The 26,013-nt window shown below is 43.6% G+C and overlaps 3 protein-coding genes across 3 annotated transcripts in view; 1 reads left to right on the forward strand and 2 right to left on the reverse strand.

The window, feature by feature from the left end:
* The window catches only part of LOC137658705 (uncharacterized), a 75,638-nt gene extending 68,674 nt beyond the window's left edge, over nucleotides 1–6,964 (forward strand). Inside the window, exon 3 of the mRNA XM_068393701.1 lies at nucleotides 6,151–6,964. Coding sequence (XP_068249802.1) covers nucleotides 6,151–6,476 — 326 coding nt within the window. The 3' untranslated portion in view covers nucleotides 6,477–6,964. The remainder of the gene's footprint in view (nucleotides 1–6,150) is intronic.
* An 8,305-nt stretch (nucleotides 6,965–15,269) lies between these two features.
* Nucleotides 15,270–18,748, reverse strand: LOC137659170 (zinc finger BED domain-containing protein 5-like). Its single transcript, XM_068394229.1, has 2 exons — nucleotides 18,301–18,748; nucleotides 15,270–15,361 (listed from the first exon to the last, which is right to left on the reverse strand). Exons 1-2 carry the CDS (start codon nucleotides 18,746–18,748, stop codon nucleotides 15,270–15,272), a joined length of 540 nt encoding a protein of 179 aa, XP_068250330.1.
* Nucleotides 18,749–19,288: 540 nt separating this feature from the next.
* On the reverse strand, nucleotides 19,289–19,837 carry LOC137659171 (protein FAM200B-like). The gene has a single exon (XM_068394230.1). It carries the CDS (start codon nucleotides 19,835–19,837, stop codon nucleotides 19,289–19,291), a length of 549 nt encoding a protein of 182 aa, XP_068250331.1.
* Between the last annotated feature and the right edge of the window lie 6,176 nt (nucleotides 19,838–26,013).

Here is a 26,013-nt window from a genome sequence, read left to right on the forward strand (position 1 = left end):
ATTACATTCCCCTTCTCAGGAAAACACTTTTCCTGGTGAGCTTGGCTTCCGGGGCAAGAATTTCTGAATTGGCAGCCTTGTCGAGAGACCCGGGTCATATTGACTTCCTGCCTTCGGGAGAGGTCCTTCTTTCTCCTAACAAATTCTTTTTGGCTAAGAACGAAGACCCTCAAAACAGATGGTCTTCCTGGAAAATTATTCCCCTCACGCAAGATCCGTCTCTGTGCCCTGTTACTACTCTTAGGTCTTATTTATCCCGGACCTCCTCTAACTCCTCGGGGCCTCTATTCGTTAGAGAACAAGGCGGTACCATTACTATTAAAGGGATCAGGCAACAAATCTTGTATTTTATTAAACAAGCTAACCCTGACTCTTTTCCTCTTGCACATGATATCAGGGCGGTTGCTACCTCGGTGAACTTCTTTCACCACATGAATTTTACAGACCTTTCCAGGTATACAGGGTGGAAATCACCGTCAGTGTTCAAGAAACACTACCTTAAACATTTGGAAGCCCTAAAATTTTCTACAGTAACCGCAGGGAGCGTAGTTACTCCCAAGTAACTCACAGGTTAATGCCTTGACTCTTTATCTCTCCCTCTTACCTGCCTCATTTATACCCTATTGTATTCGTTGGTCTCGCACCTGAATACTGTTATTATATTTGTAAATTTTATACTCCTGAGTATCTGTATATATTATCACTCACGGCATTTTTGGTACTCATCTCTGATTAAAAGCATCCTGTATTTCCCTTACGCTTATGTTTTTTCCTTTACTTTGCAAGTTTGGTGACATTTTCTCTTGTATAGATTCACTGGGCGGCACAGGTTCGAGCCCAGAAAAGGGATTTTGACGTAGGAAAAATCTATTTCTGGGCGAAGGACCTGTGCCGCCCAGTGAACCCTCCCAGCTCCTCTCCCTTGGAGTCCCCAAACTTTGGGTGCTAAGGAGTTGGGTTCTGAGCGGATGCATTGTTAGTAGTACCGAGTGAGGTTGAACGGCTCTCCTCTATTGGGGTTTCTGTCGTGGATGAATCTAAATAGTGCGGGACCTCTGGATTATACGCCCAATTTTATACCGACACCAATAGGTGAGCGAGCTAGTTAACCTAGCACTCCTTTACATTTTTTCTCTGGTATATTTAGCAGTAAATTACCTAAGAATAAGTGCTAAATGGAGCTTATTCACTGGGCGGCACAGGTCCTTCGCCCAGAAATAGATTTTTCCTACGTCAAAATCCCTTTTTTAGGTTTTTATTCTCGTCCCCAGGCTATGTGCGGTGAGAGATTGAAAACGTAGTTATATGAACTAGTGTTTAGTCTCTTTCCCAGCCACTGATTTTTCTTTTTATCTTAAAATATGTTTTCTGTTTTTTGCTGGTATTATGAGCTTGCATTATACGACTAATTTCGCAATTACTACCTTTTAATAAAGGGTAGAATTGCGTGTTTCAGGTAGAAATAAGTGCAAAACAGAAAATCGAAGTGATAAAATGATATGCGCAAAGTGTTACAGTGTTGCGTCCGAGGCGCAAAGTGTTACAGTGTTGCGTCCGAGGGTTCGTCTGTTCGTGCCTGTCGTTCACCTAGTCCGGGACCTCTTGCAAGCTCCCAAGCCCAGGGGAGAAGTAATGTCAAAAGACTTATGGGTTCGAGAGGCCTTGACCAACGAACAGACGTTTTCCCTCTATGGTATCGGGTGTTTCTTACCAAGATCTCCCCTACCATAAGACGAGAGAGACGTTGTTTCTCCTCGCCATCCGTAGGCTTTTCGCATAAGAAACCTGTCACAAGGTTTCGAAGCCCTTAAGCGAAAGTCAGTCCTTTCAGGACAGGTCCAGCGTCCTGGTTACAGCCATTAGGACAGCTCTGACCCTATGCAGTCATCGGATAACTGCTCGCTGCCTAACAAAAGCGTAACACAGACCCCGAAAGTCTTTTTTTGTAGGCTAAGTGTTGCGGTCACAGACGTTACCCTCGTCTATTACCACAACCATTTCCGTTGATCCTTAAGGGGTTGTATGGCAAAACATGCAGTATATGCTTGCCTCCCTTATGGAAGACTATTCTGCCGATTAGTCCGTTGAGTCTAGCCGTTTATCTCATCGATATCCTGGCTTTCAGCCAACCTAACGTTCCTTTGTGCTTACTGTTGACGTTGGCGTAGCTTAGTCACGTCAGTCAGGTTGTTTAGAACCACACTCGATGCGGTCTCGTGTGGTTTTTCAGCCACATTTGGACGTTAGGCCACTGGCTGATGCTCCTGTTGACGTTCTAGACGTTCACTAACAATCGGAGTTGACTTGTTTTGACGCTGTGCGTCAACCTCCGCATTCTAGAGTTGTTTTGACTGCTCAGTCTAGGCAGTCAAAGCAGTCTCGAGTGGACGCTGTACGTCCTCACGCACCTGTTGTGGTTGACAGTTCAGTTGTTGACAGTTCACAGACTGTCAAGCAGTTACATGACGTTGCGTTCTGGTCCGCTACTAATGCACCAGTGAGAGACTCAGCTTTTATCGGACAAGGTTCCTGTAGATGAGGAAGTTGCTGTTCTCCCTCCTACTGATATTCCCTTGAGGACTCTGTCAGATGGAGAGGAGCCTTAAGCTGCTTAGCCTCCTATGGACTTTAATTAAATCATGATGATTTTTTTAAGGATCTTCGTCCGGATCTTGTAACTGCTGCTCCTCGTTCGCCTAAACGTCAGAACTTACACTAGGCCTAGCTGCTTCGAAGCCGTTGTTTTTAAGCTAGTGCTCTCTCGCTCTCCTAGAGAGCGTTACGTTGGCTAGGCGACTGGTTTTTCACCAGGAGGAGTTTGGGGGATACAGCCTTTGCTTTCCCTTCTTTTAAACTGGTTTATAGAGCGAGAGTCTGATATGACACGAGAGAAGTTCTCGGCTTGGGAGTTCATGCCTCTGCCCAGATAGACTTCTCAATTCTGGTAGACTCTCCCTGGCGCCTAGCCAGGAGACGCTCCAAGTTGTTTACAGGTCAACTTCTCAGCTGTTGTCGAGCCTTTGAAGTTTTGCTGTACTATTATGTCACGCATAACAAGGCTTTCAGGGATGGTAAACGGTTCCGCCTCAGTCGCTAACCCCGTCTGTTGCCACACCTGCTCCCGTAGACCCTAAATGGGCTTTGCTGCAAGACATGCAGTCCAAGATTGCGTCCTTGATAGAGGACTTAAATGCGGAGAAGAACCTTCTGGCCAACAACCTTCCAACCGGTCGGTTGTGCGCCCTGTTGACGCTGAGGTAACCTACTCGCGTCTGCCAGTTGAGGTGGTTCCTCCACCGATGCGACCCAGTGTGGGTTGCCAGCCGCACGTTGACGTTAAGCGACGCTCGGAGGTGGTTGTTGACGTTCAGGACGTTCAACAACCAGCAGAGGTGACTTGTTGTGACGCAGTGCGTCAACCTCAGCAACCCGGTAGGGTGTTGACTGCACAACCCAGACGGTCTAGACAGTTTCGGGTTGACGCTGTGCTTCCTCGCGCACCCATGGTTGTTGACAGTTCACAGACTGTGCAGCAGTTCCATGATATTGCGTCCGGCTCCGTCACGCATCCACCAGTGCGACCGGATTCAGCGAGTCAGACGTTGCCCACTCCGTTGCCGTTTCCTCATCAGTTTCGGATGAGGAACCCTCTGATGAGGACGTTGCTGAACAAGACGATCAGCCCCCAGCCCTGCTATCCATCCAGAAGATGCTGAAGAAGGAACGCTGCTCAGTCAGGCTGTGGATGAGTCTGGTAGGGACGCTGTCATCCGTGGATCAATTTGTGTCACTAGGAAGACTACACCTCCGTCCTCTTCTATACCATCTAGCTTTTCACTGGAAAAAGGACAAGACGCTAGAAGCGGTCTCGATCCCGGTTTCCGAAAAGATAAAGTCTTGTCTGACTTGGTGAAAGGACTATATCAACCTAAGAGAGGGTCTTCCCCTGACTGTTCAGACTCCCAACCACGTTCTCTTCTCGGACGCATCGGACGTAGGCTGGGGTGCGACATTAGACGGTCGGGAATGCTCGGGAATATGGAACTCGAGTCAAAGGACAATGCATTTCAACTGCAAGGAGCTACTGGCAGTACGTCTGGCCTGGAAAAGCTTCAGGTCTCTCCTTCAAGGCAAAGTGGTGGAGGTGAACTCGGACAACACCACGGCTTTGGCGTACATCTCCAAGCAAGGAGGGACCTACTCTCTGACGTTGTACGAGATCGCAAGGGACCTCCTCACCTGGTCAAAAGGTCTAGACATATCACTAGTAACGAGGTTCATCCAAGGCAACTTGAATGTCATGGCAGATTGTCTCAGTCGGAAGGGACAAATAATTCTAACAGAATGGACCCTCCACAAGGATGTATGCAAGAGACTTTGGGCCTCCTGGGGCCAGCCAACCATAGATCTCTTCGCAACCTCGATGACCAAGAGGCTCCCAATATTTTGCTCACCAATCCCGGACCCAGCAGCAGTTCATATAGATGCCTTTCTCCTAGATTGGTCACATCTAGATCTATATGCATTCCCTCCGTTCAAGATTGTCAACAAGGTACTGCAAAAGTTCGCCTCTCACGAAGGGACAAGGTTGACGCTAGTTGCTTCCCTCTGGCCCGCGAGAGAATGGTTCACCGAGGTACTTCGATGGCTAGTAGACGTTCCCAGAACACTTCCCCTAAGGGTGGACCTTCTACGTCAGCCACACGTAAAGAAGGTACACCAAGGCCTCCACGCTCTTCGTCTGACTGCCTTCAGACTATCGAAAGACTCTCGAGAGCTAGAGGCTTTTCGAAGGAGGCAGCCAGAGCGATTGCTAGAGCAAGGAGAACATCCACCCTTAGAGTCTACCAATCGAAGTGGGAAATCTTCCGAAACTGGTGCAAGTCAGTATCCGTATCCTCGACCAGTACCTCTGTAACTCAAATAGCTGACTTCCTCTTATATCTGAGGAAAGAACGATCTCTTTCAGCTCCCACTATCAAGGGTTACAGAAGCATATTGGCATCAGTCTTCCGTCACAGAGGCTTAGATCTTTCCAACAATAAAGATCTACAGGACCTCCTTAAGTCTTTTGAGACCACGAAGGAGCGTCGTTTGGTTACACCTGGTTGGAATTTAGGCTCGGTCCTGAGCCATAAGCTCATAAATGAAGAGACTTTGACAGGTAAGAAGCAGGGCTCTTCGCCCTTGCTCCCACTTATCGTTAACAATTTCTATAGCTATTTCAGCTTGCGCTGAAAACAATAACCTACATAAAGGACTCAAATTTGCTTAACAAGAAATAATACAAATTTCACTAAAAATTTGTAATTTTTGCTAATTATACAAACATTATTATTGTGTATTATTATTATTATTATTATTATTATTATTATTATTATTATTACTTGCTAAGCTACAGCCCTATTTGGGAAAGAAGGGTGCTATAAGCCCTAGGGCCCCAATAGGGAAGTAGCTCATTGAGGAAAGGAAATATACTGCAAAAGACGTTTAAGAAGAATAACAACATTAGATTAAATCTTTCATATATAAACTATAAAAACTTCGATAAAACAAGAAGAAGAGAAATGAGATAGAATGCTGTAATGTGCCCGAGTGTAAACTAAAGCTAGAGAACTCTACCCAAAGAGAGTGGAAAATCGTGGTACAGAGGCTATGGAACTACCCAAAACTAGAGAATAATGATTTGATTTTGGCATGTTCCTCTCCTAGAAGTCACTTGCCACAGATAAAGAGTCTCATCTACCCTTACCAAGAGGAAAGTAAGGACTGAACAACTATAGTTTATTAATTAACCCCTTGAGTAAAGAAGAATTGTTTGGTAATTTGAGTGTTGTCAGGTGTATGAAGTCAGAGGAAAATGTGGAAAGAATAGGCCAGACTATTCGGTGTACGTGTAAGCAAAGCAAAAATGGGCCGTAATCAGAGAGAGGGATCCAATGTAATACTGTCTGGCCAGTCAAAGGACCCCTATCTCTCTAGTGGTAGTATCACAATGGTTGGCTGGTGCCCTAGCTAACCTACTGTCTACAATAAAGAATCCAGGTTTGTATAGTTGGGAAAATTGCAAATTATTTTTAGAATTTATAAATTTTATCTCCAGTAATGCAGAGATAAAATTAACTGATGTTTTTCTTTTTTTCTTTTTAGAGAACCTGGTGCTGAAGGGGCTGTCTGGTGAAGAATTGCGGAAAAAATTGAGAAAAGAATGCAGGAAAGCTGAACGTTTGGTTAAAAAAGAAAAGAAACCTAAAATTCAACTAAACTCTGAAAATGAACCTAAAATTCAACTAAACTCTGAAAATGAACCTAAAATTCAACTAAACTCTGAAAATGTATGTTCAAATCCTAACAAGTTTCAAGAGGAAGCCCCTTTGAATCAGAAATTCTCCAAAATGCATAATCCTCAAAGAAGAGAGTATCACAGGCCAAGCTTGGAGATGAAACCCAAAATGCATGTGGTCTTCGATGACTAGTATAGTACAGGTATAATGAAAAAAGGAAGATGTTTCAAGTCAAGTTATTATACCTTAGTTCATATTGCTAATATCTATGAAGCATAGGCTTTTCAACCTTAGAATTAAATTTTATATCTCTCAACACCCTCAGGGAACCCTCGTCACAAGATTATTGCTCGATATCATGATATCAAACCTGCTTCTTGTAGGTCCATGAAACACACCTTACCTGTTGATTCCATAACATTTATGTTGATGTAATGTTTCTGTAGACTGTACTCGATCTCTTTTTAGTGTTTAGATTTTTGGTGTATATTACATATCAGGGTTTGTGTTTTATTATTATTTTGGGATAGGATTATTCCGGTATGTTTCACATCTTTTCTTACATGTGGTTGTATTCTATTTAGCTTAAACATCAGTATTTTGTCCCAATTCTTCCACTTTCCTTGTACAATAATCCTTCGCCATATCGTGGTTCACCCACGGTCCAGATACAACAGGTCAGCCAGACAGCGTACCAAATTTAATCCTCTGCTGCGCACATACGTCATCTGAAGGAGGTTGCTGGTGGTAAGATCCGTTAAGACTAGGATCAGTCTGGGCTTAGTAGTAACTATGAACAGTCTTAACTCTCCAGGAACTCAGGTCCACTTTTGGGAGGTTGTTCAAGTCTTTAGGTCTCTCAAACAGACCCTGCATTAGCCCTTGACTAGGCATCAGATAGGATCTGACCCTATGACTGCTCACAAGCCTTGGTCTCAGCATTACAAATGGGGATACAGTACTACATTTTTTATGTCATGAGTCATTCTCAAACAGAGGAATACTTTTATGTCCTTTGTTCTGGAGTCCTTTGTCCTTTGAGGACAAAATGATGCTACCGAGAGATCTCTGGTTCCCTTGCAGAACACTAGAGACTTTTTCACAGTAACCACACCAAAAGGTTGAAAAAAAGATTCCAAGAACATTTCTTCTTCTTACTTGTACACCATCAGACGTGCTGGTTCGAGAATATGGAAGGACCATCTTGGTTCGAGACCACTAAGTCAGTGGATGAGATGTACCCTAACCTTTAGGCAAAACCTATCAGTGGCACTGGTCCTGAAGGCAGGAGTCTGGTGCAACAGTTAATCTTCGTTTCTTATACCTAAGGGAGTTCACCCACATGTCCCTGGATAAAATTATCCAACAAATTGTTTTGAGAACCTAGCTACCTCACAGGATAAGAAACATGTGATCCAAGATATTGGTTGCGAAGTAAGCCTAGAAGGAAAGGAGAATGTCTGGCCTTTTCCCTCTTCTCTCTTCCCCTTTATGTGTTGCAGCAATTGTTTCATTATGTGCTGGACTGGATGCTAGATGCAGGTTAGAATAACAACTGAGTACTTTTCCTTACAAATTTTTTTATTAAACTATCTCCCCTACCCTCCCAGACAAGAGGGAGGATGGAAGTACTTTACATTCATTTATGTACACCCATTTCTCCTGATGACTATTCATTCAGACATGATATCCTTTTTTGATATAGATTCCTCTGTGACAGCCTACCAGTCTCAGGGTAGGGACCTAGCCTAATACCTGCGACATCTTCATGCTCAGGTAGTGAAGAGATGACAGGAATCATCACTTTTGCTCTGTCACAGGACCAATGTTCGTTGACATTTTCCGTGTTGGTAAACCAGCCAGTTTGGTTATAAGGACTTCTTCCCTCCCAAGGATGAATGTTGATTAGATAACGATGGTTTGTATTTGAGTAGGAACAAATCACATATATTTAAAGAAATTTTTTAGAATCTTGGGTCCTTTAAGTTACATTGCTCACCTCAATCACCCCGCAAATCCCAGGTTAAGGTCAGTGGAGATTAATCCCCCTGGTGAGTGGGTGGGACTTACCCTCCACCTACCAGTGACTACAAATACTTTGTTTAAAGTTTAAATGGCCTTTTCAGCATCGCTGAAGTCATACGTTGTTAAAGGACTTGGGTTTTTGTAGTAAGAAAAATACATTTTTAAATATTTAACTTAGCCGGTGAATATATATAGCTGCAACTCTGTTGCTCGACAGACAAAAAAACAGTAAAACTCACCAGCGATCGCTATACAGGTTGCGGGTGTGCCCACCAGCGCCAAATGTCGGCCAGATACCATACTCGATGTAAACAAAGACTCAATTTCTTCTCTGTCGACGTGTCGACAAGACGTATTTTACTCGCTGTTGAAACCTGGAGTTTTTCCCATCATATTTGGTGAAGTACTTTATTTTGGTTATGAGCTTTCGCAGTACAGGGTTTTTCTTCAAATAAATCCTTGAACTCTTTTTTGTATCGGATTCATTGTTGATGACTTAGATCGTTTTTTGGAATTTTCCCTTGACCAATTCAAAATGGCTGACCTTTCACAAGTTCCCAAGTTTAGAAAATGCAATGCTAGGGACTGTCATAGGCGTCTTCCAAAGGCTTCTCTCGACCCTCACACTGTTTGTTCCAATTGTCGGGGTAAAACCTGTCAATTGGAAGATCGGTGTGAGGAATGCGTGGGCCTTTCGGAATTCGATTTTATCGAATTTGAGAAGTATACACGCAGACTAGAGAGAGATAGGGTAAGGAGAAGTTCTTCTAGGTCGGTAGATTTTTCCTCTCCTCATGCCCCTCAACCTAATCCTTCCCCTGTAGTGGTTGTTCCTAACCCCCCTCCTAGCACTCAGGAACCATCGATGGCTGACATGATGCGTGCTATCCATGCCTTGGGGGAGAGAGTTGAGTCCCTTGCCAGTGACCGCAATCAACTCATGGCGGATGTTAAGGAACTAAAGTGCCAAAGTGCCGCGGGAAGTGATAAAGTGCCAAGTGTTTCTCAAAGTGTTGTGAACAGTGTTGCGCTTGAGGGTTCGTCTGTTCGTGCCTGTCGTCCTCCTAGTCCGGGACCTCTTGCAAGCTCCCAAGCCCAGGGGAGAAGCAATGTCGTACGACGCATGGGTTCGAGAGGCTTTGATCAGCGAACAGACGTTCCCTCTATGGTATCAGGCGTATCTCCCCAAGATCGCCCCTACCAACGTAAGACGAGAGAGCCCGTTTTTACCTCGTCGTCCGAAGGTGTTTCTCGTAAGAAACTTTGGACCAAGGTCTCACGACCTTTGAAGCGTAAGTCGGTCCCTTCAGGACAAGTCCAACGTCCCGGTTGTAGCCACTGGGTCAGTTCGGACTCGTTGCCGTCATCTGATGACTGCTCACCGCCTAAGAGAGGCAAAGCGGTACCGCCTCAGTCGCTCACCCCGTCTGTTGCCGCACCTGCTGCCGTAGACCCTAAATGGGTATTGCTACAGGACATGCAGTCCAAGCTTGCGTCCTTGATGGAGGACTTCAATGCGGAGAAGGTTGCTGCTGAACCTTCTGGCCAACAACCTTCCAAGCGGTCTGTTGTGCGTCCTGTTGACGCTGAGGTTACTTTCTCGCGTCTACCAGTCGAGGTTGTACCCCCACCGATGCGACCCAGTGTGGTTTGCCAGCCGCACGTTGACGTTAGGCGACACACGGAGGTGGTTGTTGACGTTCAGGACGTTCAACAACCATCAGAGGTGACTTGTTTTGACGCGGTGCGTCAACCTCCGCAACCCGGTATGGTGTTGACTGCACAACCCAGACGGTCTAAACAGTCTCGGGTGGACGCTGTGCGTCCTCGCGCACCCATGGTTGTTGACAGTTCACAGACTGTGCAGCAGTTCCATGACGTTGCGTCCGGATCCGTCACGCATGCACCAGTGCGACCGGACTCAGCGAGCCAGACGTTGCCCACTCCGTTGCCGTTTCCTCATCAGTTTTCGGATGAGGAACTTTCAGATGAGGACGTTGCTGAACCGCAAGAGGATCAACCTTCAGAGCTTGACGAACCTAAGGCAACTCAACCATCATTGGACTTTAGAAAAGTCATGGCTGTATTTAAGGAGTTGTTCCCTGACCACTTTGTTTCTGTGGCTCCGCGTTCGCCGCCGTCAGAGTTTGTGTTAGGCGTGCCTGCTACCACACCTGCCTTTACTAGACTCGTTCTCTCTCGTTCATCCAAGAGAGCTTTGCGGCTGTTGGGAGACTGGTTAGAGACTAAGAAGAGTTTAGGAAAGACAGCATTTGCCTTTCCCCCATCTAAACTCTCGTCTAGATCGAGCGTCTGGTATGCCACGGGAGAAGTTCTCGGCTTGGGAGTTCCTGCCTCTGCCCAGGGCGACTTCTCAAGTCTTGTAGACTCTCCCCGCCGCCTTGCCATGAGACGCTCGAAGATTTGTTGGTCACCATCGGACCTGGACCACCTTCTTAAAGGGATTTTTAGGGCTTTCGAAGTCTTTAACTTCCTAGACTGGTGCCTAGGAGCCCTGAGCAGGAAGATCTCTTCTGCAGATAAGGACGTTTCCTTGCTCATTATGTCCTGCACGGACAAGGCCGTCCGTGATGGGTCCAACGAGCTAGCCGCCTCATTCACGTCTGGAGTCCTGAAGAAGCGAGAGTCTCTATGTTCTTTCCTGTCTGCTGGAGTGACGCCATGCCAAAGATCCGAGCTACTCTTTGCTCCCCTTTCCAAGTGCCTGTTTCCTGAAGTCTTGGTAAAGGAAATTGCCCTATCTTTAGTTCAGAAGGACACCCACGATCTAGTTGCGTCCTCTGCTCGCAAAGCTCCCCCTTTGCCTACATTGTCTGCTAGACCGAGGTTAGACACTCCAGCGTCTCGCTTTATTCCGCCCTTTCGTGGCAGAGCCTCCAGCAGAGGAGGTGCTCGTGCCGAAGGGAAGCGAGGGAAGAGGAAAGGATCCAAGTCCTCTAAGGGCAGAGTCTGACTGCCCGCAACTTCAGACAGCAGTAGGAGCCAGACTCAAGAACTTCTGGCAAGCCTGGGAGAGGAGAGGCGCAGATCAACAATCTGTGAAGTTACTCAGAGAGGGGTACAAGATCCCTTTTGTACGCAAACCCCCTCTAGTGACGTCCCCCATCGATCTCTCTCCCAGGTACAGAGAGGTAGAAAAGAGACAAGCCCTGAAACTGGAAGTGTCTCTTTTGCTAGAGAAGGGAGCGGTGGTCAAAGTCTCGGACCTTCAATCTCCGGGGTTTTACAACCGTCTCTTCCTAGTATCAAAGAAGACAGGAGGGTGGAGACCGGTGCTAGACGTCAGTGCTCTGAATGTCTTTGTCACAAAGACGAAGTTTTCCATGGAGACCACAAAGTCAGTCTTAGCAGCGGTCAGAAAGGAAGACTGGATGGTCTCGCTAGACCTAAGGGACGCCTACTTCCACATTCCCATTCACTCAGACTCTCAACCTTTTCTGAGATTCGTCTTCGAAGATGTGGTCTACCAGTTTCGGGCCCTGTGCTTTGGCCTAAGCACAGCTCCTCTCGTATTTACGAGGCTGATGAGGAATGTGGCCAAATTCCTCCACTTATCGGACATCCGAGCCTCCCTTTATTTGGACGACTGGCTTCTCAGAGCCTCTTCCAGTCGTCGCTGTCTGAAGGATCTCAAGTGGACTCTAGATCTGACCAAGGAATTGGGACTCCTAGTCAATTTGGAAAAGTCGCAGCTGGTCCCATCCCAAACTATTCTGTATTTAGGGATGGAGATTCACAGTCAAGCTTTTCGGGCTTTTCCGTCGGCCCCCATAATAGATCAAGCCCTGTTTTCCATCCAGAAGATGCTGAAGAAAGAACGCTGCTCAGTCAGGCTGTGGATGAGTCTGGTAGGGACGCTGTCATCCCTGGAGCAATTTGTATCACTAGGAAGACTACACCTCCGTCCTCTTCAATTCCATCTGGCTTTCCACTGGAAAAAGGACAAGACGCTAGAGGCGGTCTCGATCCCGATTTCCGGAAAGATGAAGTCTTGTCTGACTTGGTGGAAGGACAATATCAACCTAAGAGAGCGTCTTCCCCTGGCTGTTCAGTTACCCAACCACGTTCTCTTCTCGGACGCATCGGACTTGGGCTGGGGCGCGACGCTGGACGGTCGGGAATGCTCAGGTCTGTGGAACACGAGTCAGAGGAGCATGCATATCAACTGCAAGGAGCTGTTGGCAGTTCATCTGGCCTTGAAAAGCTTCGAGTATCTCCTTCGAGGCAAAGTGGTGGAAGTAAACTCGGACAACACCACGGCCTTGGCGTACATCTCCAAACAAGGAGGTACCCACTCACTGACGTTGTACGAGATCGCAAGGGACCTGCTCATCTGGTCAAAAGATCGAGACATCTCCCTAGTAACGAGGTTCATCCAGGGCGACTTGAACGTCATAGCAGATTGTCTCAGTCGTAAAGGGCAAGTAATTCCAACAGAATGGACCCTCCACAAGGATGTGTGCAAGAGACTTTGGGCCACTTGGGGTCAACCAACCATAGATCTCTTTGCAACCTCGCTGACCAAGAGGCTTCCAATCTATTGCTCTCCAGTCCCGGACCCAGCAGCAATACATATAGATGCCTTCCTCCTAGATTGGTCACACCTGGATCTCTACGCATTCCCACCGTTCAAGATTGTCAACAAGGTACTGCAGAAGTTCGCCTCTCACGAAGGGACAAGGTTGACGTTAGTTGCTCCCCTCTGGCCCGCGAGAGAATGGTTCACCGAGGTACTTCGATGGTTAGTAGACGTTCCCAGAAGTCTGCCTCTAAGAGTAGACCTTCTACGTCAGCCGCACGTAAAGAAGGTACACCAAAGCCTCCACGCTCTTCGTCTGACTGCCTTCAGACTATCGAAAGACTCTCGAGAGCTAGAGGCTTTTCGAAGGAGGCAGCCAGTGCGATTGCTAGAGCAAGGAGAGCGTCTACCATTAGAGTCTACCAATCGAAGTGGGAAGTCTTCCGAGACTGGTGCAAGTCAGTTTCTGTATCCTCGACCAGTACCTCTGTAGCCCAAATAGCTGATTTTCTCTTATACCTGAGAAAAGGACGATCCCTTTCAGCTCCCACTATCAAGGGCTACAGAAGCATGTTGGCATCGGTCTTCCGGCATAGAGGCTTAGATCTTTCCAACAATAAAGATCTGCAAGACCTCCTTAAGTCTTTTGAGACTACTAAGGAGCGTCGTTTGGCTACACCTGGGTGGAATTTAGACGTGGTACTAAGATTCCTCATGTCAGACATGTTTGAGCCTTTACAGTCAGCCTCCCTGAAAGATCTCACTCTTAAGACTCTTTTCCTGGTATGCTTAGCCTCGGCTAAAAGAGTCAGTGAGATTCATGCCTTCAGCAAGAATATCGGATTTTCGTCGGAAAAAGCTACTTGTTCGCTGCAACTTGGTTTTCTAGCCAAAAATGAGCTACCTTCTCGGCCTTGGCCTAAATCTTTCGATATACCCAGCTTATCGGAGATCGTAGGCAATGAACTAGAAAGAGTCTTATGCCCTGTTAGAGCTCTTAAGTTCTATTTAAAGCGTACTAAACCTTTACGAGGCCAATCTGAAGCTTTATGGTGTTCAGTTAAGAAACCATCCATGCCTATGTCAAAGAACGCTTTGTCATACTTTATCAGATTGTTAATACGAGAAGCTCATTCACATCTGAGTGAGGAAGACCGAGCTTTGCTTAAGGTTAAGACGCACGAGGTTAGAGCTGTAGCAACTTCCGTGGCCTTTAAGCAAAATAGATCTCTGCAAAGTATAATGGACGCAACCTATTGGAGAAGCAAGTCAGTGTTCGCGTCATTTTACTTGAAAAATGTCCAGTCTCTTTACGAGAACTGCTACACACTGGGACCATTCGTAGCAGCGAGTGCAGTAGTGGGTGAGGGCTCAACCACTACAATTCCCTAATTCCATATCCTTTTAATCTGTCTCTTGAAATGTTTTTAATGTTGTTTTTTATGGGTTGTCCGGAAGGCTAAGAAGCCTTTCGCATCCTGGTTGATTTGGCGGGTGGTCAAAGTCATTTCTTGAGAGCGCCCAGATTAGGGGTTTGATGAGGTCCTGTTGTATGGGTTGCAGCCCTTGATACTTCAGCTCCTAGGGGTCTGTCAGCATCCTAAGAGGATCGCGAGGCTCCGTAAGGAAGACGTACTTACAAGGCAGAGTAATCGTCTAAGTCGACTTCCTTACCAGGTACCTATTTATTTTGTTTTCGTTATATTGATAACTTCCAAAATGAAATAAAAACTCTTAGCTTAAACGATGTAAACATATTTAACTGGTCTCTACCCACCACCCTGGGTGTGAATCAGCTATATATATTCACCGGCTAAGTTAAATATTTAAAAATGATATTTTAATTATAAAATAAATTTTTGAATATACTTACCCGGTGAATATATAAATTAAATGACCCTCCCTTCCTCCCCAATAGAGACGCAGTGGGATGAGAAGAAATTGAGTCTTTGTTTACATCGAGTACGGTATCTGGTCGACAGTTGGCGCTGGTGGGCACACCCGCAACCTGTATAGCGATCGCTGGCGAGTTTTACTGTTTTTTTGTCTGTCGAGCAACAGAGTTGCAGCTATATATATTCACCGGGTAAGTATATTCAAAAATTTATTTTATAATTAAAATATCATATTGCGGTACTTTATAAATGTTTGATTATGCCAGTTAGTTTTGGAACTTTTTAAATTTTATGCAATGGGTAGCTACTTATGTTATTTCTCTACTAGCCTAACCTATTCTAATGTTTCAACTAGTCTAACTTGTTCCAATGATGGGATTGAAGGTATTAGATATATAGTGTTAGCTGATACTATTGTAATTCTTAGTAAGTGCAAGAGAGATTCCAATCCTTTGGCTCAAGCTTTGATTTTGTCATTTTCCCTCACTTTATCCTCATACAGTACGGTCCCAAATTGTGCGTGTTCTAATTATGCAATTCCCCATTTATGGGGTCGCTAGTTTTCAAAAATAAATTTTCTGTATCTGTGAAGCTGTTCAAAGTTTGTAAGTCAAGCACTACAAAATGTGTCAAATCTATTGTCTTTTTAAGTATATTGGTAGCCCTAAATACAGTGCCTGATGATAAATGTTACCAAACGATATGTACCTTACATTTTGTTAACATAATTTCATAATAAATAACCTAATTAAGGAAAAATTCCATATCAACAATGAAATCAACTTTAACTATGCGAGTCCAGCTGACAAAATGTAAACAGAATTTTGGTTATGTTCTCAGCAATCTTCGTCTTTCTCTAACCTTTCACTAATTTTAATGGTAGTGTTAATGATGATATATTAAAGTATTACTTTTGTTTAATACAGTATATATAAAAGCTTTATTTTTCCCTTTGGGTGTTAAAGGTTTTCACATGTAGGTTGGGTTCGTTTATCGTCAGTGAATAGCCTAAATTTCGGTAACAAGTCTGCAATATTTTGTCATATTTTAAAAAGTATAGATTTGCTTTACAAAATTTTTTTTTGTATAGTACACGGTGTAATTATAAAAACCTCTCAGAGAGAGAGAGAGAGAGAGAGAGAGAGAGAGAGAGAGAGAGAGAGAGAGAGAGAGAGAGAGAGAGAGAGAGAGAGAGAGAGAGAGATTGATTTGATGCCAGAAAACCTTAAATCAATCTCTCTCTCTCTCTCTCTCTCTCTCTCTCTCTCTCTCTCTCTCTCTCTCTATGGGTGTGAGTGTGTGTAAGAAATAAAATCTTAGTTCGCATATGGCAACCTGAGTTTAAAAATGAAATTAACATGACTATTGTTAGTTGTGATGATCAATTCCTCGCTTCAGGTGGTACAAGAGACAAAAACATGGCATTTGATTACAACAGCTGATTCTCTCCCTCTCTCTCTCTCTCTCTCTCTCTCTCTCTCTCTCTCTCTCTCTCTCTCTCTCTCTCTCTCTCTCTCTATGGGTGTGAGTGTGTGTAAGAAATAAAATCTTAGTTCGCATATGGCAACCTGAGTTTAAAAATGAAATTAACATGACTATTGTTAGTTGTGGTGATCAATTCCTCGCTTCAGGTGGTACAAGAGACAAAAACATGGCATTTGATTACAACAGCTGATTCTCTCCCTCTCTCTCTCTCTCTCTCTCTCTCTCTCTCTCTCTCTCTCTCTCTCTCTCTCGTGTTATACAATACTTACATATAGATGAAGAAACAAGAATCGGGTTTCTTAGTGTCAATCAAATACGAAATAAAAAAAATTATAGCTTAAAATACGGCATGGGATTTCATCAGCAAACCACTGTTTTTTAGGAAACATCGTTTTATTTTAGAGAATTGCCACTATTTAAATAGTTTATTGTGCTTTAAGAAAACATGTACTTTTGTTTTAAATTTCGAAAGTATTTTGAAAATAGAGTATTGCTGACTTCTTTTTGTTTTACTTTTGGCTGTGGTCAGATCTGCTGATGTCTAGTTGCCGCTCTCAAGAATATGCACGTACGAATACAGTAACAAAGTATTGTTTATACCATTTCTTAACTTATTCAAAACATCTATACAGTTGATATTACATTGGCACCAATGTGTTATAACCTATCATATTTTTGTTTAATACATTTAAAACTATTATTATTTTTTTTCCTCTCTCTCTCTCTCTCTCTCTCTCTCTCTCTCTCTCTCTCTCTCTCTCTCTCTCTCTCTCTCTCTCTCTCTCTAGCTAGGCTACCTTTCGCTACCTCTCATTTATTACCTCTCTCTATCTCTCTAACAAATGAAATATTTGTTGCTTCACAAAGTTTCAGTTATATTAAAGATCAATCATGATTCAAATTTTCCTTACTTTCTCCAATCTTGCACCATCTCTGTGACATCGAATGTTATACCGGTAACCCAATTGTTCGATGTCTTTAAAAACCGGCCTAATACTTTCTTCTCTTTTCTTTTTTTGTAGATGGTTCCATAATTGAGGTGGGTACAAGTTGACTTTAAACTCAAGTTTGAAAAGTATTTTGGATATGGAATGGACTATTAACTTTCGTAACAGTTTAGAGGTATCGTAAATTATCTATTGTCATTAGCGGCAGTTTGCTATTGTTGATTAAACGCAAACAAAAATGGCTTTCCTGTTTTGCTACGTATGTAGGAATTTATATGTATATGGTAATTAAAATATTTGTAATAACATATTTACCAAAATCTCTTGATATCATTATCACCTTGATCATTTGTTTTAATGCATTCGTTTGTTCATTATGATCGACTATGGAGCGTATAGTAAACAAACGGAAGGTTTTCGTTTTAGGCGGCGTGTTTAGGAAAAACATTATATAAATCACATTCATTTCATTTATTTTGAAGTTCTAAGAAATAATATGTAAAACAACATTGATAATAACAAAATCATCATATAATCAATACTTGGTAAGATAGCTGTTGCTGCAAAAAGTAACCTAAACACATATGTAAAGGCATTTGTTTCTTCGTTATGATTAGAGACTAACGCAGTGGTTCTCAATCTTTTTCAGTTGATGGCACCCTAAACTGATGTAACCATTACTGTGGCACCCCTTCTTCACCACCAAACCATACCTCATGAATTAACTTATTTGATGAATATAATTACTGTACTAGCGGCTTTGAATCAATTAAGGAGAAACGTCGCTATATAGAACACTAGATATTATTATTATTTTTATTATCATCCATAATCAAACCAAATCCAGCACCACCGTACAATGCAGAAATACAAAGAGCATATTAGAAGATTTGAAGTAAAGAGTTATGAATGCAGACTAAATAAAAAGAAAATGGTAATCACCCTTAAGCAAAGAAGAAAAAAACACCTATTTTAGTGAGATGTGTGTGCTTGATGCGACTGACAGATCCGTTTCACATTGGGTTGAATGGTGGACAAACATACTCTCATTTCTTCCTCAAGAGTTTTCAGCCTTCCCCTTTTGTTAGTTTTAATGTTTGCTAGAGCAGAAAACCCCAACTCACTTTGGTAAGAAATAGAGAACTGGATTAACATTACCAGAGCTTTTTTGGCAACATGAGGATACTTAGTCTTGATCTGAACCCAGAATTCGTCAAGAGGCAGCTGCATGTGCAATAACTTTAGATCATGATCATGACGCAATTTCATTAACTGCTCTTCTTCAATGAGGGTAAGCTGAGATTGGGTAGGTATAGATGCAACAAATGGGTTTCTTATCCAGTCATAGTTTTCAGTGCATATATCTGGGATATAGTGCTGAAGTTGTTTTTCCAGTACTGCAAGATGCTCAAAAATAATGGGCGTTATCTCACCACTGTTTGCTGCTACTGCAACATGTGAGAACATGTCCAAATTGCCTTCTTCTACTTTGCCACCCCACAGTTGCAGTTTTTCTTTCAGCGCTTTAATTTTATCAGTGGAAGATAAAACATTTTCTGATTTTCCTTGCATGCTGGCATTTACCTTGTTTAAAAGTTCAAAGATGTCAGCTAAGTAAGACAATTTTGCACACCAAGTGTCATCTGCCAGTAAATCACAGAATTCCTCTTGTTGTTCAAGAGTGAAAAAAGTAAGCATCTCTTCCTTCAGTTCGCCTACTCGTGACAATACTTTCCCTCTGGACAGCCATCGTGCTTCCGTATGTAGAAGAAGGTTCAAATGTTTTGCCTCAAGCTCTTCGCACAGCTTAGTAAACAGACGAGACTTCAGCGGTCGACATTTTGTAAAGTTCACCATTTTTACAACTTTTTCCAGTAGACATTTTAAATTATTGCTAATTGTCTTTGCAACCAGCGCTTCACGATGAAGAAAGCAATGTGTTATTATCACACTGCTGTTTTCTCTCTTCACTTATGACACAAATCCTTTAATTGAGCCAATCATGACAGGTGCCCCATCTGTACAAATCCCAACACACGATTGCCAGGTCAAACCAACTGATTTTAAGTACTCACTTAATGTAGAGAAAATATCATTGCCTGTTGTAGTTTCCTAAAGTTCTTTACAACAAAAGAATTGGTTCACTATTTTAACATCATGAATGTACCAAACGAATACCAGTAATTGAGCCATACCTCCAATGTCTGTGGACTCATCTACCTGAAGTGCAAACATTTCACTTTCTTTCACAGATGTACATACAGTTTCCTCTATGTCTGCTGACATATCATGAATCCGTCTGCTAATGGTACTATCCGAAACGGGAATTTTCCTCACTTCTTTTTCTGCTTCACTTCCAAACATTGTTTTTACTATGGCACTACATGCAGGTAGAATCAGAGTCTCTGCTATTGTATGAGGTTTCATGATTTTAGCAACTAACTCTGTACCTAAGTAACTGGCCTCTTGTGCTTTATCAGCAACTTTGACTTTCTTAGAAAGCATCGCACTCTGTTGTTTTTGCTCACTTAAAAGTCCTTCAAAGTAGGACCGAGGCTTGTTAGCAAAATGATTATGTTTCAGAGTTAAATGCCTCTTTAATTTACTGTGTACCATTGCTTCATTAGCTAATTTATCACCACAAATAACACATAAAGGCATGGGAGTAACTTCATCACCACACCAGAAGAATCCAAAACTTAAATAATTATCCAAGTAGGAGCGATTTTTCTTGCCTTTTTTGAAGTTGATGTACTTGTTGTTGGAATGGCCAAATCCTTTTCGCTCACAAACCCACTTTCGTCTCTTTCTTCACCCTCACCACTAACTTCATGTCTTCTCTTCTTAATGACAAACTTATCCATCTTACGGTATGTTAGAAGCACGATACTGTTAGAAACAACTGTAATATAACCCCAGAAACAGCAAAGAACTTATGCCTTGAGGTATTATGCCTCACTGACTCGTGAGTGGAAAACTGGGGTTATACAAAGCCGACGAGAACCGAACACGTATCGGACGGGCAACGAGTAGGAACAGAGTCGACTGTTACACTTTATTATTACTATTTTTGTTGTTGTTGTTATATTATCATTATTTATTATTACTATTATTATTAGCAATAATAATAGTAGTAGTAGTAGTAGTAGTAGTAGTAGTAGTAGTAGTTGTTGTTGTTGTATTGCACAAGTATAGAAAAGGAAATATCAACCTCTATTTGCGAGAAATGTTTGAGCATGTAACTTCATACCTACACTGATAATTATATGAAGACTTTTGGAAACTTTTTTTTTTCAAATGTTCATCAAGACGATAAAGCCAAGACAAAACTCATGACAATTTTGCGGCACCCCTAGGCGCTGTCTATGGCACCCCAGGGTGCCACGGCACCCAGTTTGAGAATCACTGGACTAACGTAAACAAAACAACGGATTCCTATTTTGATGGTGTGCTTTTAGGCGTGGTTAGGAAAAGCATGATATTAAATTGCCTTTTTTTCAATATTAAACTTACCCGATAATCATGTAGCTGTCAACTCCGTTGCCCGACAGAATTCTACGGAAGGGATACGCCAGCGATCGCTATACAAGAGGGGGGTGTACTCACAAGCGCCACCTGTGGCCAGGTACTGCAGTACTTCTTGTTGACACCACTTCAATTTTTCCTCTGTCGTGCTTCCGGCAAGACGTTCATGGATACGCTTATAATTTTGGAGTCTTGTTCACGGTTTTTGGTGAAGTATTGCTCTAAGATTTCAGCTTTCGCTATTCAGGAAGTTTTATTATTAGCTTAACTAACTTTTGGAATTAATTTGATTAATTATGGTGACGAAGAGAGTATGAACTCTCTTTCACCTTTAAATGGCCGACCCTTCCCTTAGACGGAAGTGTTGGTGTCTAAGAGAGTATAGACTCTCTTTCTTATTTTTGCTTAACAAAAGTTATAGATTTATTTTATATCTCTCCGCCTGTTATAGGCCTCCTCGATTAACTTCCTTTTATTATAAACTTATTAAAATTAATTTTTATATTTGTTTATATTCGACCTTTCCTAATAGTAGGCGGTCTTTTCTTGGTACCGAAGTTAATTAACATTGAGCCCGTCATTTCGGTTTTACCTGTTAACATATTATGCTATTTTAATGTTTTTGAAAGAATTTCTTTGATAGTCTCGTACTGTTTTCAAAGTTGAACTAACGTTTTGTTTTGTCTCTGCAGTTGTTGACGTTCAGAACGTTCAACTTGCGCTCTATCGTTACGATAGAGAGAGAATTTTCACGGTGTCACGTTGCAGTAAGAGTAACCGTGTCTAGCGTTTTGTTCATTCTTTCTTAACTTAATGGTTTTAATTCTAATAAAGGAACTTTTCATTTTGGGAAATATTTCAGTTTTTTCCTTTAACAATAATATGTTTTAACGATATATATGATTGGGCTCTTTTCTCAGGTTCTAAGTCAAGAGAGAGAGAGAGAGAGAGAGAGATAGAGACGGAGGGAGAAAGAGGAGGATAAACGTTTCGTTCAAGCGAGTAACGTTGTTATCGTTTTTGCTCTTCTCCCTAGTCTCTTTAGGGGAAGAAAGTAAACGTTTCTAGAGTTTTTTCTTGTTCTCAAGCTTTATGCGGTGAGAGATTTTAAACGTAGTTTATTTGATCTAGTGTTTAGTCTCTTTCCAGCCACTGAATTATTTATCTTTCATTAGATTTTTCTGTTACATTGTAATTCTGTTTTCGCAATTACTAACTTTTGAGAAAGGATAGAATTGCGTGTTTCAGGTACAAACCACTTAAAGTTTCGAGTTCAGTGAAATAAGTGCAAACAGAAAATCAAAAGTGATAAGTGATTAGCGCAAAGTGTGTCAGTGTTGTGCGTGAGTGTACTTCTGTGCGTGCCAGTCGTCCTCCCAGTCCGGGACCTCTTGCAAGCTCCCAAGCCCAGGGGAGAAGCAATGTCGAAGGGCAAAAGGATTCGGCAGGCCTTGATCGGCGCACAGAAGTATCCTCGGTGGTTGCAGGCGTGTCTTACAGAGACCGTCACTCCCACCCGCAGACGATTGAGCCCTTATTTTGCTCGTCTGCAGAAGAAATTTCGGGGAGAAAACGCTGGTCTCAGGCCTCAAGACCTCTTAAACGTAAAGTCCAGACCTACGCCAGACGTACGAAGTTAGAGTTCAACAACCCGGATGCAGTCATTGGGTTAGCTCTGACTCTCCTCAGTCATCAGGTGACTGCACACCTCCTAAGAGAGGTAAGGCGATGCCTTAACAGACCTCATCTTCTATTAAGGCTTTGCCTCAACAGACCTTATCGTCTGTTGATCCCAAGACGACTTTGCTGCAGTCCATGCAGTCGCAGCTTGCGGTCTTAATGCGTGAGTTTCAGGCTGAGTAGCACCTCCTCCTGCGAACGCTCCGCCTCTCCGCAGTCCAGTCTGCCAGGCGTACGAAGTTGAGGTTCCTCAGGCTACCTTACCGCGTTCTGAGTTGCCAGTTACCAGCGTTGTGCAGCAACCTTAACCTTCCTTAAGGCAACCTCAGCAATGGGAGCAGGAGTCTTATGCCTTACTTCCTCCGCTTCCGCTTGCGGTTCCACCAGCGAGGCAACAATCTCTTGAGGTACGACAACCTCTTCCATCAATGAGGCAAACTCCTTAGGCTAGCACCTCAGGAACCTCTACTCGCGAGACAAGAACTGCGTTCTGCGCAGCCGCTACCTCAACTCTCGCAGCTCACACCTCAGGAACCTTAACTCGTTCCTCAGGAACCTGCTACTGCGCATCCGCAACCCTTACAGCAAGCGCAACTCTTGAGGCAGCAATCTCATGCTATGAGTCAGCCACCTCAACGCATGCATCTGCCATTTTTTTTCCTCAACTTGAGCTTCTTCCCATTCAACTTGGGAATAACAAATGACAATAATAACACCTCATTACTTTCATAACTTGCATTTGTAATCATATACATGTATGCCTACACAAACATTATGATAATGGAGGTTATTTGTATTACTTATATAAAAATATATATGTATTCCTTGCAATATATTTTTAACAAATCACAAAATATGGCAAAAATATCTTCTAAACAAAAATGAATCATGAGTTATGAATGTAAGGTAATATTATGTTGATATTAAACCCCATGCAAGCATGCATGAAGTAATGCAGTGTTGCCAACAGGGCGAGTTTCCCTTTCCTGAGGTGAAGTAGATTATAGTACATTTAGTGTAGCTTAATTCTACGATTATCATGCCGGCTATCAAATTCATCAACAAAACAGTCTAAATCAATTCCCTCGGCACGTGCACTTTCAATGGACGGTAATGCGATATTACTCACTCTAGCACTGGTCATGGAATTTCTGAGAAATGTTACACGCCATGCAACACGCTCTGCTTACCTTACAGCATGCTCTACATACAGCATGCTCTGCATACAGCATGCTCTGCATACAGCATGCTCGGCATACAACATGCTCTGCATACCTTACCGCATGCTTCTCAGTCACACTTCTTTGGTTGTTGCCAACTCACTAGACTGTCAAGCAGTTTCATAACGTTGCCTTCTAGTCTGCTGCTTTTGCACCAGTGAAACCCTCACTGAGAGAACTTAGCTTTTCTCGGATATGGTCCCTGTAGATGAGAAAGTGCTTTTCTCCCTCCTTCTGATATTCCCTTGAGGACTCTGTCATTTGGAGAGGAGCCTTTAGCTGCGTAGCCTCCTATGGACTTTTATTTAAGCATAACATGCTCCCAGGGAAGGTAATGGTTCCACTTCAGTCGCTAACCCCGTCTGTTACCACACCTGCTCCCATAGACCTTGAGCTGTGTTGCAAGACATGCAGTCCAAGCTTAGTCCTTGTTAGAGGATTTTTTTTTGTTTACGGAGTCAGTGTGTCACTGGGAAGACGTTCAACAACCAGCAGAAGTGACTTGTTGTGACGCAGTGCGGCAACCTCAGCAACCCGATAAGGAGTTGTCTGTACGACCCAGACAGTCTAGACAGCTTCGGGTTGTCACTGTACTTCCTCGCTTCCCCATGGTTGACAGTTCACAGACTGTGCAGCAGTACCATGATCTTGTGTCCGGCTCCGTCAGACGACTGGCTTTTAAGAGCTCCCACAAGTCGTCGCTGTCTAGAGATTCTCAGATGGACTATGGATCTGACCAAGGAACTGGGCCTCCTGGTCAATTTTGAGGAGTCTCAGCTCGTCCCATCCCAGACCATTGTCTCCCTGGGTATGGATCTTCAGAGTCGAGCTTTTCGGGCTTTTCCGTCGGCCCCAAGGATCTTCCAAGCCCTAGAATGCATCCAGAGCATGCTGAGAAGGAACCGATGCTCAGTCAGGTAGTGGATGAGTCTAACAGGGACACTTTCATCGCTGGCCCTGTTCATCGTGTTAGGGAGACTCCACCTCCCCCCCTTCAGTATCATCTAGCTGCTCACTGGATAAAGGACATGACGCTAGAGACGGTCTCAGTTCCTGTTTCCGAAGAGAGGAGGTCTTCTCTCGCGTGGTGTAAGAACAGCTTTCTTCTCAAGGAAGTCTATCTTTGGCTGTTCAGAAACCCGACCGCCTTCTCCTCTCGGACGCATCAGACACGGGCTGGGGTGCGACTTTGGACGGACAGGAATGCTCGGGAATATGGAATCAGGAACAAAGGACACTTCACATCAATTGCAAGGAGTTGTTGGCGGTTCTTCTGGCCTTGATAAACTTCAAGTCCCTCCAGCTTAACAAAGTGGTGGAGGTGGACTCTGACAACACCACAGCCCTGGCTTACATCTTCAAGCAGGGAGGGACTCTTTCGTGAAGTTGTTCTAGATCCCAAGGGACCTCCTCATCTGGTCTTAAGATCGAAAGCTCACGCTGGTAACGAGGTTCATTCAGGGCGGTATGAATGTCATGGCAGATCACCTCAGCCGGAAGGGTCAGGTCATCCCCACAGAGTGGACCCTTCACAAGAATGTTTGCAGCAGACTTTGGGCCCTGTGGGGTCAGCCAACCATAGATCTGTTCGCTACCTCGATAACCTAGAGACTCCTGTTGTATTGTTCTCCGATTCCAGACCCAGCAGCAGTTCACGTGGATGCTTTTCTGCTGGATTGGTTCCATCTCGACCTGTATGCATTCCCGCCGTTCAAGATTGTCAACAGGGTACTTCAGAAGTTCTCCTCTCGCAAAGGGACACGGCTGACGTTGGTTGGCTCCGCTCTGGCCCGCGAGAGAATGGTTCTTAGAGGTACTGCAATGGCTGGTCGACATTCCCAGGACTCTTCCTCTAGGAGTGAACCTTCTACGTCTACCTCACGTAAAGAAGGTACACCCAAACCTCCACGCTCTTCGTCTGACTGCCTTCAGACTTTCGAAAGACTCTCAAGAGCTAGGGGCTTTTCGAAGGAGGCAGCCAGAGCGATTGCCAAAGCAAGGAGAACATCCACTCTCAGAATCTATCAGTCTCAAGGGGAAGTCTTCCGTAGCTGGTACAAGACCAATGCAGTTTCCTCAACCAGTACCACTGTAACCCAGATTGCTGACTTCCTGTTATATCTAAGGAAAGTAAGATCCCTTTCAGCTCCTACGATCAAGGGTTACAGAAGTATGTTGGCAGCGGTTTTCTGCCACAGAGGCTTGGATCTTTCCACCAACAAAGATCTACAGGACCTCCCTAGGTCTTTGGAGACCTCAAAGGAACGTCGGTTGTCCACTCCAGGCTGGAATCTAGACGTGGTCCTAAGGTTCCTTATGTCATCAAGATTTGAACCTCTCCAATCAGCCTCTTTTTAGGACCTCACATTAAAAACTCTTTTCCTCGTGTGCTTGACAACAGCTAAAAGAGTA

This window comes from Palaemon carinicauda, chromosome 19 (assembly GCF_036898095.1).
Source record: "Palaemon carinicauda isolate YSFRI2023 chromosome 19, ASM3689809v2, whole genome shotgun sequence".
In the NCBI taxonomy this organism is placed as follows: Eukaryota; Metazoa; Arthropoda; class Malacostraca; order Decapoda; family Palaemonidae; genus Palaemon; species Palaemon carinicauda.